Source organism: Stegostoma tigrinum, chromosome 29 (genome assembly GCF_030684315.1).
Source record: "Stegostoma tigrinum isolate sSteTig4 chromosome 29, sSteTig4.hap1, whole genome shotgun sequence".
NCBI lineage: Eukaryota > Metazoa > Chordata > Chondrichthyes > Orectolobiformes > Stegostomatidae > Stegostoma > Stegostoma tigrinum.
The window spans coordinates 37370645-37385957 of record NC_081382.1 but is presented as its reverse complement, the minus strand read 5'-3'; the positions used below and the strand labels follow the sequence as shown (position 1 = coordinate 37385957).

At 44.1% G+C, this 15313-nt stretch overlaps 1 protein-coding gene across 4 annotated transcripts in view; it reads right to left on the bottom strand.

The window, feature by feature from the left end:
* The window catches only part of kcnt1b (potassium sodium-activated channel subfamily T member 1b), a 406769-nt gene extending 393490 nt beyond the window's left edge, over nucleotides 1-13279 (bottom strand). For all 4 annotated transcript variants that reach the window (XM_048559135.2, XM_048559137.2, XM_048559136.2 and 1 more), the window contains exon 1: nucleotides 12761-13279. In XM_048559135.2, the coding sequence (XP_048415092.1) occupies nucleotides 12761-13020 (260 nt within the window). In that variant the 5' untranslated portion in view covers nucleotides 13021-13279. The remainder of the gene's footprint in view (nucleotides 1-12760) is intronic.
* Nucleotides 13280-15313: the final 2034 nt, after the last annotated feature.

Below are 15313 nucleotides of genomic sequence, written 5' to 3'. Positions count from 1 at the left end.
GATGCATTGTATCCGGAGGTTGGTGGGGTGGTGTGTGAGAACGAGGGGGATCCTCTTAGGGCGGTTGTGGCGGGGGCGGGGTGTGAGGGATGTGTTGCGGGAAATACGGGAGACGCGGTCAAGGGTGTTCTCGATCACTGTGGGGGGAATGTTGCTGTCCTTGAAGAACTTGGACATCTGGGATGTGCAGGAGTGGAATGTCTTATCGTGGGAGCAGATGCAGCGGAGGCGGAGGAATTGGGAATAGGGGATGGAATTTTTGCAGGAGGGTGGGTGGGAGGAGGTGTATTCTAGGTAGCTGTGGGAGTCAGTGGGCTTGAAATGGACATCAGTTACAAGCTGGTTGCCTGAGATGGAGACTGAGAGGTCCAGGAAGGTGAGGAATGTGCTGGAGATGGCCCAGGTGAACTGAAGGTTGGGGTGGAAGGTGTTGGTGAAGTGGATGAACTGTTCGAGCTCCTCTGGGGAGCAAGAGGCGGCGCCGATACAGTCATCAACGTACCGGAGGAAGAGGTGGGGTTTGGGGCCTGTATAGGTGCGGAAGAGGGACTGTTCCACGTAACCTACAAAGAGGCAGGCATAGCTGGGGCCCATGCGGGTGCCCATGTCCACCCCCTTAGTCTGTAGGAAGTACTGCATCCACTGTACCCGGTGTGGCTTCCTCTACATTGGGGAAACCAAGCGGAGGCTTGGAGACCGCTTTGCAGAACACCTCCGCTCAGTTCGCAACAAACAACTGCACCTCCCAGTCGCAAACCATTTCCACTCCCCCTCCCATTCTTTAGATGACATGTCTATCATGGGCCTCCTGCACTGCCACAATGATGCCACCCGAAGGTTGCAGGAACAGCAACTCATATTCCGCTTGGGAACCCTGCAGCCTAATGGTATGAATGTGGACTTCACCAGTTTCAAAATCTCCCCTTCCTCTACTGCATCCCTAAACCAGCCCAGTTCGGCCCCTCCCCCCACTGCATCACACAACCAGCCCAGGTCTTCCCCCCCACCCACTGCATCCCAAAACCAGTCCAACCTGTCTCTGCCTCCCTAACCGGTTCTTCCTCTCACCCATCCCTTCCTCCCACCCCAAGCCGCACCCCCATCTACCTACTAACCTCATCCCACCTCCTTGACCTGTCCATCTTCCCTGGACTGACCTATCCCCTCCCTACCTCCCCACCTATCTTCTTTTCTCTCCATCTTCGGTCCGCCTCCCCCTCTCTCCCTATTTATTCCAGTTCCCTCTTCCCATCCCCCTCTCTGATGAAGGGTCTAGGCCTGAAACGTCAGCTTTTGTGCTCCTGAGATGCTGCTTGGCCTGCTGTGTTCATCCAGCCTCACATTTTATCTTGGAATTCTCCAGCATCTGCAGTTCCCATTATCTCTGGCTACGGAGAGAATATACTGTTACTAAAACAACTAAAACAAATTAGAGCAATGCTTAACATTTTCACATGTTCAAGTTTTTTACAACATACTTATGTGGATTTGCATGGTGCATTCCATGTTGTAATATTTGTTTATAGATACACACATTGTATATAATAGATTTTGCAGACAGAGGTGATCTCGAGTTAAGAAGCCTGAAGACAGGCAGCATGGTGCCTCAGTGGTTAGCACTACTGCCTCATAGTTTAACGGTTGTTTAATGTATGATGATCGGCTAAGGATCCCTGGGATTGTACTCATTAGAGTTTAGAAGGTTGAGGGAAGATCTAATAGAAACTTACAAGATAATGTATGGCTTAGAAGGGTAGATGCTGGGAAGTTGTTTCCGTTAGGCAGGGAGACTAGGGCCCGTGGGCATAGCCTTAAAATTAGAGGGGGTAAATTTAAAACTGCAATGATATGACATTTCTTCAGCCAGAGAGTGGTGGGCTTGTGGAATTCATTGCCGCAGAGTGCAGTGGAGGCCGGGACGTTGGATGCCTTCAAGGCAGAGATCGACAAATTCTTGATCTCAAAAGGAATCAAGGGCTACGGGGAGAGTGCAGGGAAGTGGTGTTGAAATGCCTATCAGCCATGATTTAAATGGCAGAGCGGACTTGATGGGCCAAATAGCCTTACTTAACTCCTATGTCTTATGGTCTTATAGTGCCAGGGACTTGGGTTCAATTCCACCCTTTGGTGACTGTCTGTGTGGGTTTTCTCTTGGTGCAAGATGTGCAGTTTAGGTCGATTAACCATGCTAATTGCCCATAGAGTCCAGCGACAGGTGGATTAGCCATGGGAAATGTGGGGTTATAGGGTGGGTCTGGGTGGAATGCTTTTCAGAGGGACCAGCTTCCACACTGTAGGCATTCTACAACAAACTGCCCACAAAGCAATGGCCCCTAGAGTGCTGGGTCTTTTCATTTCAGCAGCATTTTAAATCTGATACTATCATTAAGGAACAGTGGTATCAGTGTAGACTACTCAAATGCATACACTAAAGAATTCTCACAGTCAGAAAAGCAAGAAATAGAAAGCACGCAGCATGAAATTCTATTCTAATATCTGTACGTATATTGAAATGATGATTTGGACTTAGACTGGAGATTAAAGAAAACAAATAAATATCACAACACAAACTTCAGATCTAAACAAAAATCTGTGTCATTCCCTGCTCAGTGAAGAAGTTGAGGTTGCCTCATTGAATGGTTTTAAGGCAAAGGTAGATTTTTGAACACCAAAGGAATTAAGGGTTATGGTGAGCAGGCCAGTAATTGGAGCTGAGCCCACAAAAGGATCAGCCATGACCTTATTATGAATGGAGGAGCGGGCAAGGGCCAGTATGTGTGCTCCTGCTCCTATTTCTTACGATCAACAGTTTTATTATCTCTCCAAAGATAATGAGAGCAAACTTTGTTCAAGGCCAGAGAGGTCGGTGAGAAATAATTTTGTCATAATATGGTAATAAGCGCCTAGTTACTCCAGACCTGAAAAAATAAATCTTATTTAATCTGAAGATGCTAACATTAAGTGGCTTGCTCTTCACAGGAGCTGCCTGACCTGCTAAATGTTTACAGCATTTTCTGATTTTTGCTTTACTTTCAGATTTCAAGCATCTGGAATATGTTGCTTTTTTTCTGGTCACTATTATTTTCCTTTTCAGCAGCAATCATAACATTTAAATAGATGAAGCTTGTAACAAGTCAATGATTTCTAACTGATTCTCTCTTTGAATGCTGCAACAATATACAATTTAGAGGGGCTGCACTTCACTAACAGGGATGTCTGGATTTCCATGGTTAACTGTGCCTGGCTCTACAAGTTACCAACACAATGACAATATGTGTCAGTCTCATTGTTTTTACAACCACAGACTTCAAGCCATTGTCAAACAGTGACACATGTGACAAACACAGAGAAAACTTACAATCCATCTTTCGTTCCACTTGAGTGGCTAACCGTAACTCCTGTAACAAATCTGAACTCAATAACCGCTGCCTGGCCTTGATTTATTTCACAACACTGCCACTATATGGCACACTGTGGAATGGGACGGTCGCGTGGTACAAAAGCAATACTTACAAAAAATATGAGTAAGCGGAAAAAAATCATATTTGAAGGAAAGTGTGTGAAAAACGTGTTGACTAGTGCAAGGATTTAATTGACCAAACAAAGCAAGACTTGGAAAAAACAAAATAAAAATAAGGTGTTAGGAATACATAAAACATCCATCAGTGACTGCAAAAGGACTGACATTTCTGTTGGAACCTTTTCTAAAAACAGCACTTGTTCAATCTTTATTTTCTACTAATGGATTTTTTTTCTTTCTGTCAAGAACATCTTTTGACATAAATCAATTCCAGATTATATTTTACTCTTCTGCACTGCTCTTTCCTTCTGTAAAGGTTCTAATCTGAATCCAAAATGTTCTGTAATGAGATACATGCAAAGTAGTGAGTCAAAGACATGTTTTCACTGGTGAAGTGTGCAGCTCGGTTTGTGTGAAAGATACTAAAAGGCTGAGGTTGCTTTCCCTCGCAACACGAATGATGCACTCAAAACATAACAGTTTGTCATGAATTGCCATATGCAATATCAGGAGCTCACGCTGAAGCATTCGTACACACTTTCTCTGTCTTACAATGAGTCTCAAACCAGTTAAATACTAAAAGGAATTTCAGAAGCCATTAATGGGTCACTAATATAGCAAGACTGAGAGGGGGAAGGCAGGCAGTCAAAACCTTATGGATGTACTGAGGTTGGAATCTGGATCATAGCTGCATTTGGAAATAGAAGGGACTAATACACATAGTATGATTGGCTTTAGTGAAATGAATTTCTTGTTCCTGGACTTCTTTCCCTCAATTAAAGACTTTCAATATAGATATTGTGGTGAACTCCACAGCTGCCTTATAATTATTTTGAATTTATATTTCGATAGGTGATACTCAACTAATCTTAAATGCATAGAGAAAAAAGATGCCACAGTTATTTGACAGCCTTCAGAATCAGCTGAATATATTTACTGTTTCTCCCTTCTCAGAAGACAATGGCAAACCACAGCCAAAATTTCTCCATAAGAAAATGAGGATGAGAGAAAAGACAGCCACTTGTAAGTAAATTTCCGACAGTGCAACAAAGACCTATGATCAAAGGGAGGACCAAGTAATTGCCTACAACTAACCTGATCACAAACATTTACCCACACCCACCTACCTACCCTATAGCCAATCCACAACTTGTTCTTTCAATACTCAATTTAAATGACCATAACTTTGAAGTTGTTAAGGCTTTTGGCAAATTCAGCCAAGGACACTTACTGCCAGCATTATCAACCTCTCTTCCAAATAGTTTAGATTCCTTACAGAAGATTGAATACTTTTGGGGTATTTTCCTCACTCCGCATGTAGCTCCAGTTATCAAGGACCCAAGATCCAAGTCCAACTGTGCCTGGTTTTTGATACTGTCATTCTCATTTTCAAATCACTGTCAGGCCTCATGTCACCAAATCACCGAAACTTCTGGTAGTGCTACAATAATAATTGCATCACCAGATAGAGAGAGAAAGAAAGGTTGCTCCCATTGATGGTTGAAGGATCAGTAAAAAGAGGACATGTACTTTGCCAAAAGCAGCAATAATGACAGGAGGAAAATCTTTTACACAGCAAGGGGTAACAAACTGGAGGCAGATTCAATCATGACTCCCCAGAGAAAATTGAATAATTGTCTGAAGAGGAAATAGTTGTAGGGCTATGGGAAAAAAAATGGCAAAGAGTTGTTCATTCAGATCATTAGCACGAGAAGAATGAGCTGGATAACATTCCTCTGTGCTGTAATTCTACAACTCAGCCTGAAAACATGCTGTGAATGACCTTTTGATGTTTCATTAAGTTAAGATGCTACACAAATGCAAGTTTTTCTTTACTATTTTGCTGGAGAGTGAAGAGGTTAAGGGAAATGTGATAAATGAATAATCTTATCGTTAAATGGTGAGAGCAGAGATGCTGGAGATAGATCAATAGTATTAAACATCAAATGCCAACACTTGCTACACATACACTGCGTGAGGACATAAAAGCAGGCTTGATGGATTATGTCAATAAGGAAGGATTACAGGATTAATGGAAGCATGATGAATAGGAAAGTCATAATATGTCCTCAAAGATATCAAGGCAATCATTGGCAACTTTCAAAACAAACATACGTGTTAGTTTATATTAACAGAAAAATCGAATGTAGTTCAAAGGGAGCTCTTCTGTCATTGTATAGTTCACAGCTAGAAAATTGGCTTCACTTCGAAAACACTAGTTGTAAGATAGAAGTACCGGAGTGTTAAGGGAACTGCGTAGGAGGATGCATTTACAAAATTGGGACTCTCTCATTAGTAAAGTTTGACGTTTTTCTGAATGAATTATGCAGATGTTAGCATAAGGCTCATTGCATTTGATTGAGGATGGCAGAAATGTTGACACAAATATAAACCAAAAAGAAACTAGGTTCAGAAAGTCTCACTTCACAATGCACACTTCTATCAATAGTTGTCAAGGGAGGTTGTAAGAGCAATTATCTCAGATCTCATTCAATGGACAATGGACAATTAGAGAATTTTAAAAAGAACCTAGCACAAACTATCCAGCTACTGGGATAGCAGGGAGGTCAACAAGACATGTCATCTTCTGACTTGGAAATCAAGGTCCCTTCTAAGTTCATAAAGTGTGAAGCTGGATGAACACAGCAGGCCAAGCAGCATCTCAGGAGCACAAAAGCTGACGTTTCGGGCCTAGACCCTTCATCAGAGAGGGGGATGGGGTGAGGGTTCTGGAATAAATAGGGAGAGAGGGGGAGGCGGACCGAAGATGGAGAGAAAAGAAGATAGTTGGAGAGGAGAGTATAGGTGGGGAGGTAGGGAGGTGATAGGTCAGTCCAGGGAAGATGGACAGGTCAAGGAGGCAGGATGAGGTTGGTAGGTAGGAGATGGAGGTGCGGCTTGGGGTGGGAGGAAGGGATGGGTGAGAGGAAGAACAGGTTAGGGAGGCAGAGACAGGCTGGACTGGTTTTGGGATGCAGTGGGTGGAGGGGAAGAGCTGGGCTGGTTTTGGGATGCGGTGGGGGAAGGAGAGATTTTGAAGCTGGTGAAGTCCACATTGATACCATTGGGCTGCAGGGTTCCCAAGCGGAATATGAGTTGCTGTTCCTGCAACCTTTGGGTGGCATCATTGTGGCACTGCAGGAGGCCCATGATGGACATGTCATCTAAAGAATGGGAGGGGGAGTGGAAATGGTTTGCGACTGGGAGGTGCAGTTGTTTATTGCGAACCGAGCAGAGGTGTTCTGCAAAGCGATCCCCAAGCCTCTGCTTGGTTTCCCCAATGTAGAGGAAGCCACACTGGGTACAATGGATGCAGTATATCGCTTTGCAGAACACCTCCGCTCGGTTCGCAATAAACAACTGCACCTCCCAGTCGCAAACCATTTCCATTCCCCCTCCCATTCTTTAGATGACATGTCCATCATGGGTCTCCTGCACTGCCACAATGATGCCACCCGAAGGTTGCAGGAACAGCAAATCATATTCCGCTTGGGAACCCTGCAGCCCAATGGTATCAATGTGGACTTCACCAGTTTCAAAATCTCCCCTTCCCCCACCGCATCCCTAAACCAGCCCAGTTCGCCCCCTCCCCCCACTGCATCACACAACCAGCCCAGCTCTTCCCTTCCACCCACTGCATCCCAAAACCAGTCCAGCCTGTCTCTGCCTCCCTAACCTGTTCTTCCTCTCACCTATCCCTTCCTCCCACCTCAAGCCGCACCTCCATCTCCTACCTACTAACCTCATCCTGCCTCCTTGACCTGTCCATCTTCCCTGGACTGACCTATCCCCTCCCTACCTCCCCACCTATACTCTCCTCTCCACCTATCTTCTTTTCTCTCCATCTTCGGTCCGCCTACCCCTCTCTCCCTATTTACTCCAGAACCCTCACCCCATCCCCCTCTCGGCCCGAAACATCAGCCTTTGTGCTCCTGAGATGCTGCTTGGCCTGCTGTGTACATCCAGCTCCACACTTTATTATCTTGGATTCTCCAGCATCTGCAGTTCCCATTATCCCTTCTAAGTTCCACTGTTCCATTATTTATTACAATCAGATGCCATGCATAGCTGAGTGGGTACAACAAGGCCACTAGCATCAAAGGAAATGGAATTAAAACATTGGTTAGGATTTTCTTTTGACAGATTATGTTTGAAACATTGATAAGATATTCTTTCTGTATCTCTCACCTGGTGATCAACTTGAGGTATATGCTTAGTTTTTCAATTGTTATTCCAGGCTTGCCTCTTTTTCTCATCATTACTTAGCCTATCTGATACTTTTTTTTCCAAAACTAGTCAGTAGTGTATTTAAGTAGTCAAATGGTAATACTAATAGCAAAGGAAACTGATTGTTTGGCAGTCTTGATCTCTGCTGGCAATAGCATTGACCGGCAACCAACTGAAAACACGATTAGTTCCCTCAAAGCCTGACTTGAGTCAAGAGATTGTTACAAGTTTTGACTAATTGAAGTGGTGTTCTTCCCCCTGGTGTGGCTTTGTTTGTTTGTGGCACGATATTCATTAACATAAAGATGTTGTAATTGTCACGGGAGACTGAACAGACTGGGACTCTATTCTCTGAAAAGGGGGAGATTGAGAAGGTGACGCTTTTGAGGTCTTTAAAGCTCCAAAGGGGTTTGTTTGGTTAAAGGCATTGTTTGCACTTGTGAAGGAAGTCCAAAACTGGAAACTATACTTTAAAGGCAGCCATAATCAAATGTACAAATTCAGGAAACATACCTAACTGGAGAGTGATTAGAGTACGGGACTCTCAACCTCATTAAGTAGTTGAGGTGAATAATTTGGCTGCATTTAAAGGGTTTCAAAGGAAGCACAAGCACTTAGTAGACCAGTTGGGCTAAAATGCCTGTTAGCTTACCATCTGTTCTATAGAAGGTATGGTTATTCACACAGTGTAACACCATTTATTGCCCATTCAAAATTACGGGAGATAACAGATAACTTAAGTTTCATTCAACAAGACCCATGACTTCTTTACCAGAAATAACCTAAATATATTTTTTTCTAGATTGAAGAATAGTTTGTGTGATATTAATATGTTTTGCATTTCACTGGAGATATTTGCAATCAGAGATTTCATGTCATGTATTAATCACGATACAAAATGTAACAATTATCGTTTCCCTGCATTCGATTATGAGAATCTAAACATATCAAATTGCAATTTGACCATATACATTCCCTTGGAGCTGACCGCAGACTTCGGTTTTTCAGTTAATAACGATCTAACAGCTTTCAGCTTCACTCCTTCATTTCAGTTTCCCAAGTTGATAAATAAAGCAGTTTTTTTTAAACACACCAATTGGTCTCTGCTCCCGGAGGAGGGAGTTACCCTGTCAGGAAACACTATGTTCCAATGAAAGCATCGTTCCTTCATTTCAGCTTCCTGAGTTGATAAGAAACGAGTCTTTTTCGCACCAACTGGTCTCTGCTCCCGGAGGAGGGAGTTACCCTTTCAGGAAACACTGTGTTCCAATGAAAGTCATAATGTAATAATGAACTCCACGTCTCACAATAAACTATTGATGCAGATTTGTCAGAAGGTGACAAAAAAAATCCCACAAGTAACAGTTTCTCTCTTTGGCAAGACGCCTTCTGAACACTTTCCAAGCGGGAACTGTTCTCAATCTCTGGCCACTGCTACTTTCATAGGCTTGGGAAAGTAACCTCGGAAAATTCCAACAATTAATCACAAGTGAAAAGCTGCGGGCGCTGGAAATCTGAAATAAATGCAAAAAGGCGCTGGAGGAACTCAGCAGGTGTCTGTGGAAGAAGAAACAGGGTTGGCGTTTCAAATTTGATATGACTCTTCTTCAGAAGAAGTTATATTCGACTCAAAAAGAAATCAGATCAAACCTGAAATGTTAACTATTCCCCTGTGCACGGATGCTGCCAGACCTGCTGAGTTCCTGCAGTATTTTCTCTTTTTATTTCTGACAATTAAGACAATATGTCAAATGACCACTTTCTTTCGGTTGAGAATTTAATTCCCTGCACTATTTTCTTTTCATTTTGTACCTATCATTTCAGCATTCTTCTTAACTGAACCCGGCCCTTCCAGATTCATTGCATGCCCTCTTAAATTCCATCTCTCCTTGGAGCCTCACCATGCTGCGATCAGAATGCATTGCAATTTTTTGCCGAATACCCCAGAATATTCCTCCCTCCTGCTTTCTGCATGCAGGTTTAACGAAATTGATTTAAAACGGGAAGGGCTGGTGAATCTTGACAGCATCTCCGGGAAGACAAAAAGCCGTTCACCTCAAGTGACCACTCAGATTCCACAGCACCTGCTATAGAGTTACACAGCATTGAATCAGATCCTTCCTTCCAACCAGTAGCCCATGCCGACTATAATCCCAAACTAAACTCGCCCCACTTGTCTGAGTTTGGCCCATATCCCTGAAAATATTTCTTTTTCACATACATATCCAAATGTCTTTTCAACTTGTAACTACTTATCTGCACTACTTCCTCTGGAAGATTATCCCATACACCAACCAGACTATGTGTAAAAAGAAAGGCCCCGTGTCTTCTTTAATCTTTCTCCTTTCATTATAAATATATGCCCCCCTTGTCTTGAAATCCCCCACCATAGGGAAAAGACACCTAACATTCACTGTATCCATACATGTCATGTATTATAATCCTCTGGAAGATCACCCTCAACCTCCTAAGCTTCAGAGAATAGAAAGTCCCAGCCTATCCAGTCTCTCCTTATAACTCAAGCCCTCCATTCCTGGCAGCATCCTGGTAAATCTTTTCTGAACCTTTTCCAGTTTAATAATATCCTTCCGATAGCAGGGCGATTCAAACTGGATACAGTACTGCAGAAGGGGCCTGTACAACCTCAATATAATCTCCCAACTCATACATTAAAAGCGAGTCTGAAAAACACCTTCTTAACCATCCTGCCTATATGTGAGAGATAATGGGAACTGCAGATGCTGGAGAATCGGAGATAACGAAGTGTGGAGCTGGATGAACACAGCAGGCCAAGGAGCCTCTTAGGAGCACAAAAGCTGATTTCGGGCCTCGACGTCTATATGTGATGCAACTTTCAAAGAATTATGTGCATGAACCCCTAGATCTCTCTGTTCTACCGCACTACCCAAGGCCCTACATTTAATTGGATAAGTCCTGGCCTTGTTTGTCCTTTTCATTGGAACATGCTGAATCTTTTGCTGTTCCTGTTTGGTCCTCACGGGTTTGGGGTCAGCCAACTTTATTTCTTGGAGGAGTTTATTTTCTGCCGCTGCTCCTTTCAACTTTGGTGAACCTCAGAAATAACATGGCAATTCATCAAGGTAAACCCCATTACAATTGTTAATTCTGATGTTCCTGCACCAAGTGTATTAGGATGATAAAGCCATAGAAACAAAGAGGAGTAGGCAATTCAGTGCCTCGAGCCTGCTCTGCATTTGATATGGTCGTGGCTGATCTCACCTCAGTCTCAACTACACTTTCCTGTTGCTCCCAATAATCCTTCAAACCAATTTATTATGATGTTTTGAATTGCTAGTTACTAACAAAATCTATCACCTCTTTAAATTTACTCAATGTCCCATAAACCACCACACACCTGAGCAGTAAATTTCACAAATGCAATAATCTTTGAGAGTTATAATTTCTCCTCACCTGGATAAAATCTGCTAACGCTTGTTCTAAAACTATGCCCTCGTTCTAGATTGCCCCACAACAGAAAACATATTACCTCTAACTTGTCAATCCCTTTTAGCATCTTATATACCTCAGTTAGATCTCTCACCCTTCTAAACTCTCGAGAGCATCAGCCTAAACCTGTCAATCTCTCCTCAGAGAACAAGGCTTTCATGACTGGCATTCACCTAGTGAATCATATCTGAACTGTCTCCAAGCTCTACTCAAAGGGAACCTAAACTGTAGGCAGTAGCCCAGATGTGGTCTCACTAATGACTTGGACAATTGCAGCAAAACTTCCCTACTTTACTGTTCCATTCCTTTAACAATAAAAGCCAAGAATCCATTTGGCCTCTGCTAGAAGGAAGGAACTGAGTTCAGAAACGATGCCACTTTTAAGCTCTCGACTGATGAAAGACTTCACGGGCTGTAGCGTTTATTGCGGAATTTCTGTTTCAACGTTTTTGTATCAAAGGTCAGCCGCTAGACCTGCACGGGTGAAGGATGTTCAAGTGCAACTCGACCAGTGAAAACCAAAATGCCAATCTTTCTGAAGTAGTAAAACGAAATGGAAGATTAATTCAACAGCAGAAGCTACCCTGCTGGGGAATCTAACAGCGGGGTGAAACTAACTGTCCCGAGTATATATGTTTTTGCTTATTAAAATGAGTCATGAACCCATGTTCCGACCAGAAATCTCTTTTTGACAAACCTAAGAAATGAGAAGGGTCGAGGCGTTTACATCCTGAGCAGAATTTTTTTCACTCAACCTTGCACTCAGGAAACTGCCCGCTCGTGTTGCATAGAAAGTAAAGCCAGTTAAAGCGTTTCATTTAGGTCCTTATATCCTTAGGTCAGGTGATCAAAATAAAATGAGAATGATCGGGTTAAGTGATTTGAACAGATTCAGTCAGCAATGCAGCGGGTATGGTTGTAATTGGAGGGAGAGTTTCGGTACTAACTCAGTCCAGCAGCTGGAAAACTGAATCAGTTTTTTTTTCTCCAAAATATCTGCTCAACTCGCGTGTTCAAACCTCCTGCAGAACTAGCTGTGAACAGTATCGCCGGTACGGTCCCGACAAAATGAGTGTGCAAACCCCTCCGACAGTGAGGAAAGTTACCGCATGAGGTGAGGAACAACTGGGGAAAAGGTCGGGGGGGGTGCTATTGGCAAGTCCTTTCTGCCCAAATCTGCTGTCCCCGTGAGATTCGACCCAAACCAAAAGAAGCCTCTGAAATCCCCGATCCCAGCGGCAGGAGAAGAGGTTGCAATAGGGTTGATTTATTGAAACAAAAATAATAATAATTTGGGAGACCTCCTTCTCTCGTTGCGGGGGAGAGAGGATACAAACTGCCGCAGATCCTGAAAACCAAAATCTGTTAAGCAAAGCAGTCCAAGCGAGAAGTTGTAGAATTCGCGTCCCTATAACATGAAATCAACAAGAGTCAATTTCACCATATTAAATAAAAGACATCGTTTTAAAAAAGGGAGGTTATTTGATTACCCCCACCCCCACCTTCAAAATCCAGGCTGGGGAGGGAAATTAAACAAAGACTGACCTGGACGCGTATGTATCCGCGATTCCATCGTCGAAGACGAAGGACTGGTTAGTGTAACACTCACTGCACATCTCGCTTTGAGCTGCCTTAGCGCCGTTTCCTTTCACCAGAGTGTCAGCTACTCCCCGCTGGTTCACGGGACACAGCAGCCGGAACCTGGCGACACCCCTCAGCACCGAGACCGGCAGAGAGTGTCCCAGGCACACAGCCCCGTCCGCCGGCCGAGCTGCTGCCTTCCCCGGGGCCGGCTCACTCCTCATCCCCGCCCGAGACAAGATGCAGCCGGGGAGGGCACACGGCGTGGGAAGAAAGAGGAAAGATGCTCAACTTCCACTGGTCCACTCCCCCTTCCCAGGCTGAGGGATTCCTGCACTATTCTCCTCCACCCCCAGCTGTCAGCAATCTCAATGTCAGCTCTGATACGAATCTCCCCAGCTCCTGTCGTTACGTTCAGTGAAAGGAGCAGGTTCTCCCTGTCAGCAGCTCACACGCGAGGACAGCTCTCCCTCCTCCTGCCTCCCCGCTTCCTCAGCCACGTTTTCCAGCGGGTCACCTGTTGGCGCTGGAGATGACACTGACACCTAGGGGCAGTTCCAAAGGCAGGCTTGCCGGAGGTAGGGAGGGCAGATTGGAGATCCCTGCTGCACCCCAGGGTGCCCCGCATCAAGGCAGTGCCCCCTCCCCTCAACAAGCATTCAAAAGGCGGCTCAATACCCTGTCTGCACACAGGACCCAAACATCCGTGGCACACCCATCCTGCTAAATACTCTTCTTTACATCTATTAGCCCACCTGTCTCTCTACTTGTCCTTCCATCAATCCTTCTCACTCTCTATGTTAGTATCTATGCACGAATCTATCTATTCAACTTTCCATCTATCCATCCATCTACTCTTGCATCTATCCACCTATTTATTCATCTTAACATCCATCCATCCATGTATCCTTCTATAGATCCATCCACGCATCTATGTGCATCCATCTTCCTAGCTATCCATCCATCTCTCTACCTATCAATCTGTCTATTCACTGAATGCCGTTAAACAAATGTCCGTTACTGAGATTATCAATGATTTAAAATCAGCTCCAATGATCGATTATATTTTGCCCAGTGAACTCATTCACTCTCAATCCACAGGCAGAGCTGCTTGATGTTTTTAAATTGAATGGGGGCATCATCAGGTGTGGTCCAGATGTACATTGCAGGCTCAGATTCTGTTTACAGGCCAGAGAATGGCTAAAAGCTTCCATGTTGACAACTTGTCTTTAATGTTCTGAAGCCAAACCGTCAGATGTCATTTATGGTAAACAGCAGATCCCTATGCCGGACTGACTCTTAAATCTCACAGCCAAATAGTAACTGAGAATTTCCTCGGTTACTTAGTGCCAGAGTCCATCACATGTTCTCAATGTAACTATTCAGTGGTGTTTGTTCCAGAATGTTTGTGGAGGGATTAGTCCTGAGTACACGCGATGGTCACAGGGCTCTCCTTACATAAACAATCCCCCTCACTGTTGATCATTGTAGCATTTTCAATCTTACATTCTGACAGTGTAAACCAGGAGAGTGACAAAAGACAATCAAATTCCATGGACAAATTTGTATCATAGATAATGGGAACTGCAGATACTGGAGAGTATCCGAGATAATAAAGTGTGGAGTTGGATGAACACAGCAGGCCAAGCAGCATCTTAGGATCATAGAAAAGTCTAGGCCTGAAACTGTGATCAGAGATAATGGGAACTGCAGATGCTGGAGAATCCAAGATAACAAAGTGTGAAGCTGAATGAACACAGCAGGCCAAGCAGCATCTCAGGAGCACAAGGGCTGACGTTATGGACCAAGTCCCTTCATCGGAGACCCCTCTCTGATGAAGGATCTAGGCCCAAAACGTCAGCCCTTGTGCTCCTGAGATGCTACTTGGCCTGTTGTGTTCATCCAGCTTCACACTTTGTTATATAGAACATAGAACATTACAGCATAGTACAGGCCCTTCAGCCCTCGATGTTGCGCCGATCTGTCATACCGATCTCAAGCCCACCTAACCTACACTATTCCATGTACATCCATATTCTTGTCCAATGACGACTTAAATGTATCTAAAGTTGGCGAATCTACTACTGTTGCAGGCAAAGCGTTCCATTGCCTTACTACTCTCTGAGTAAAGAAACTACCTCTGACATCTGTCCTATATCTTTCACCCCTCAATTTAAAGCTATGCCCCCTCGTGCTCGCCGTCACCATCCTAGGAAAAAGTGTCTCCCTCTCCGCCCTATCTAACCCTCTGATTATTTGATATGTTTCAATTAAGTCACCTCTCAACCTTCTTCTCTCCAGTGAAAACAGCCTCAAGTCCCTCAGCCTTTCCTCGTAAGACCTTCCCTCCATACCAGGCAACATCCTAGTAAATCTCCTCTGCAGCCTTTCCAAAGCTTCCACATCCTTCTTATAATGCGGTGACCAGAACTGTACACAATACTCCAAGTGCGGCCGCACCAGAGTTTTGTACAGCTGTAGCATAACCTCTTGGTTCCGGAACTCGATCCCTCTATT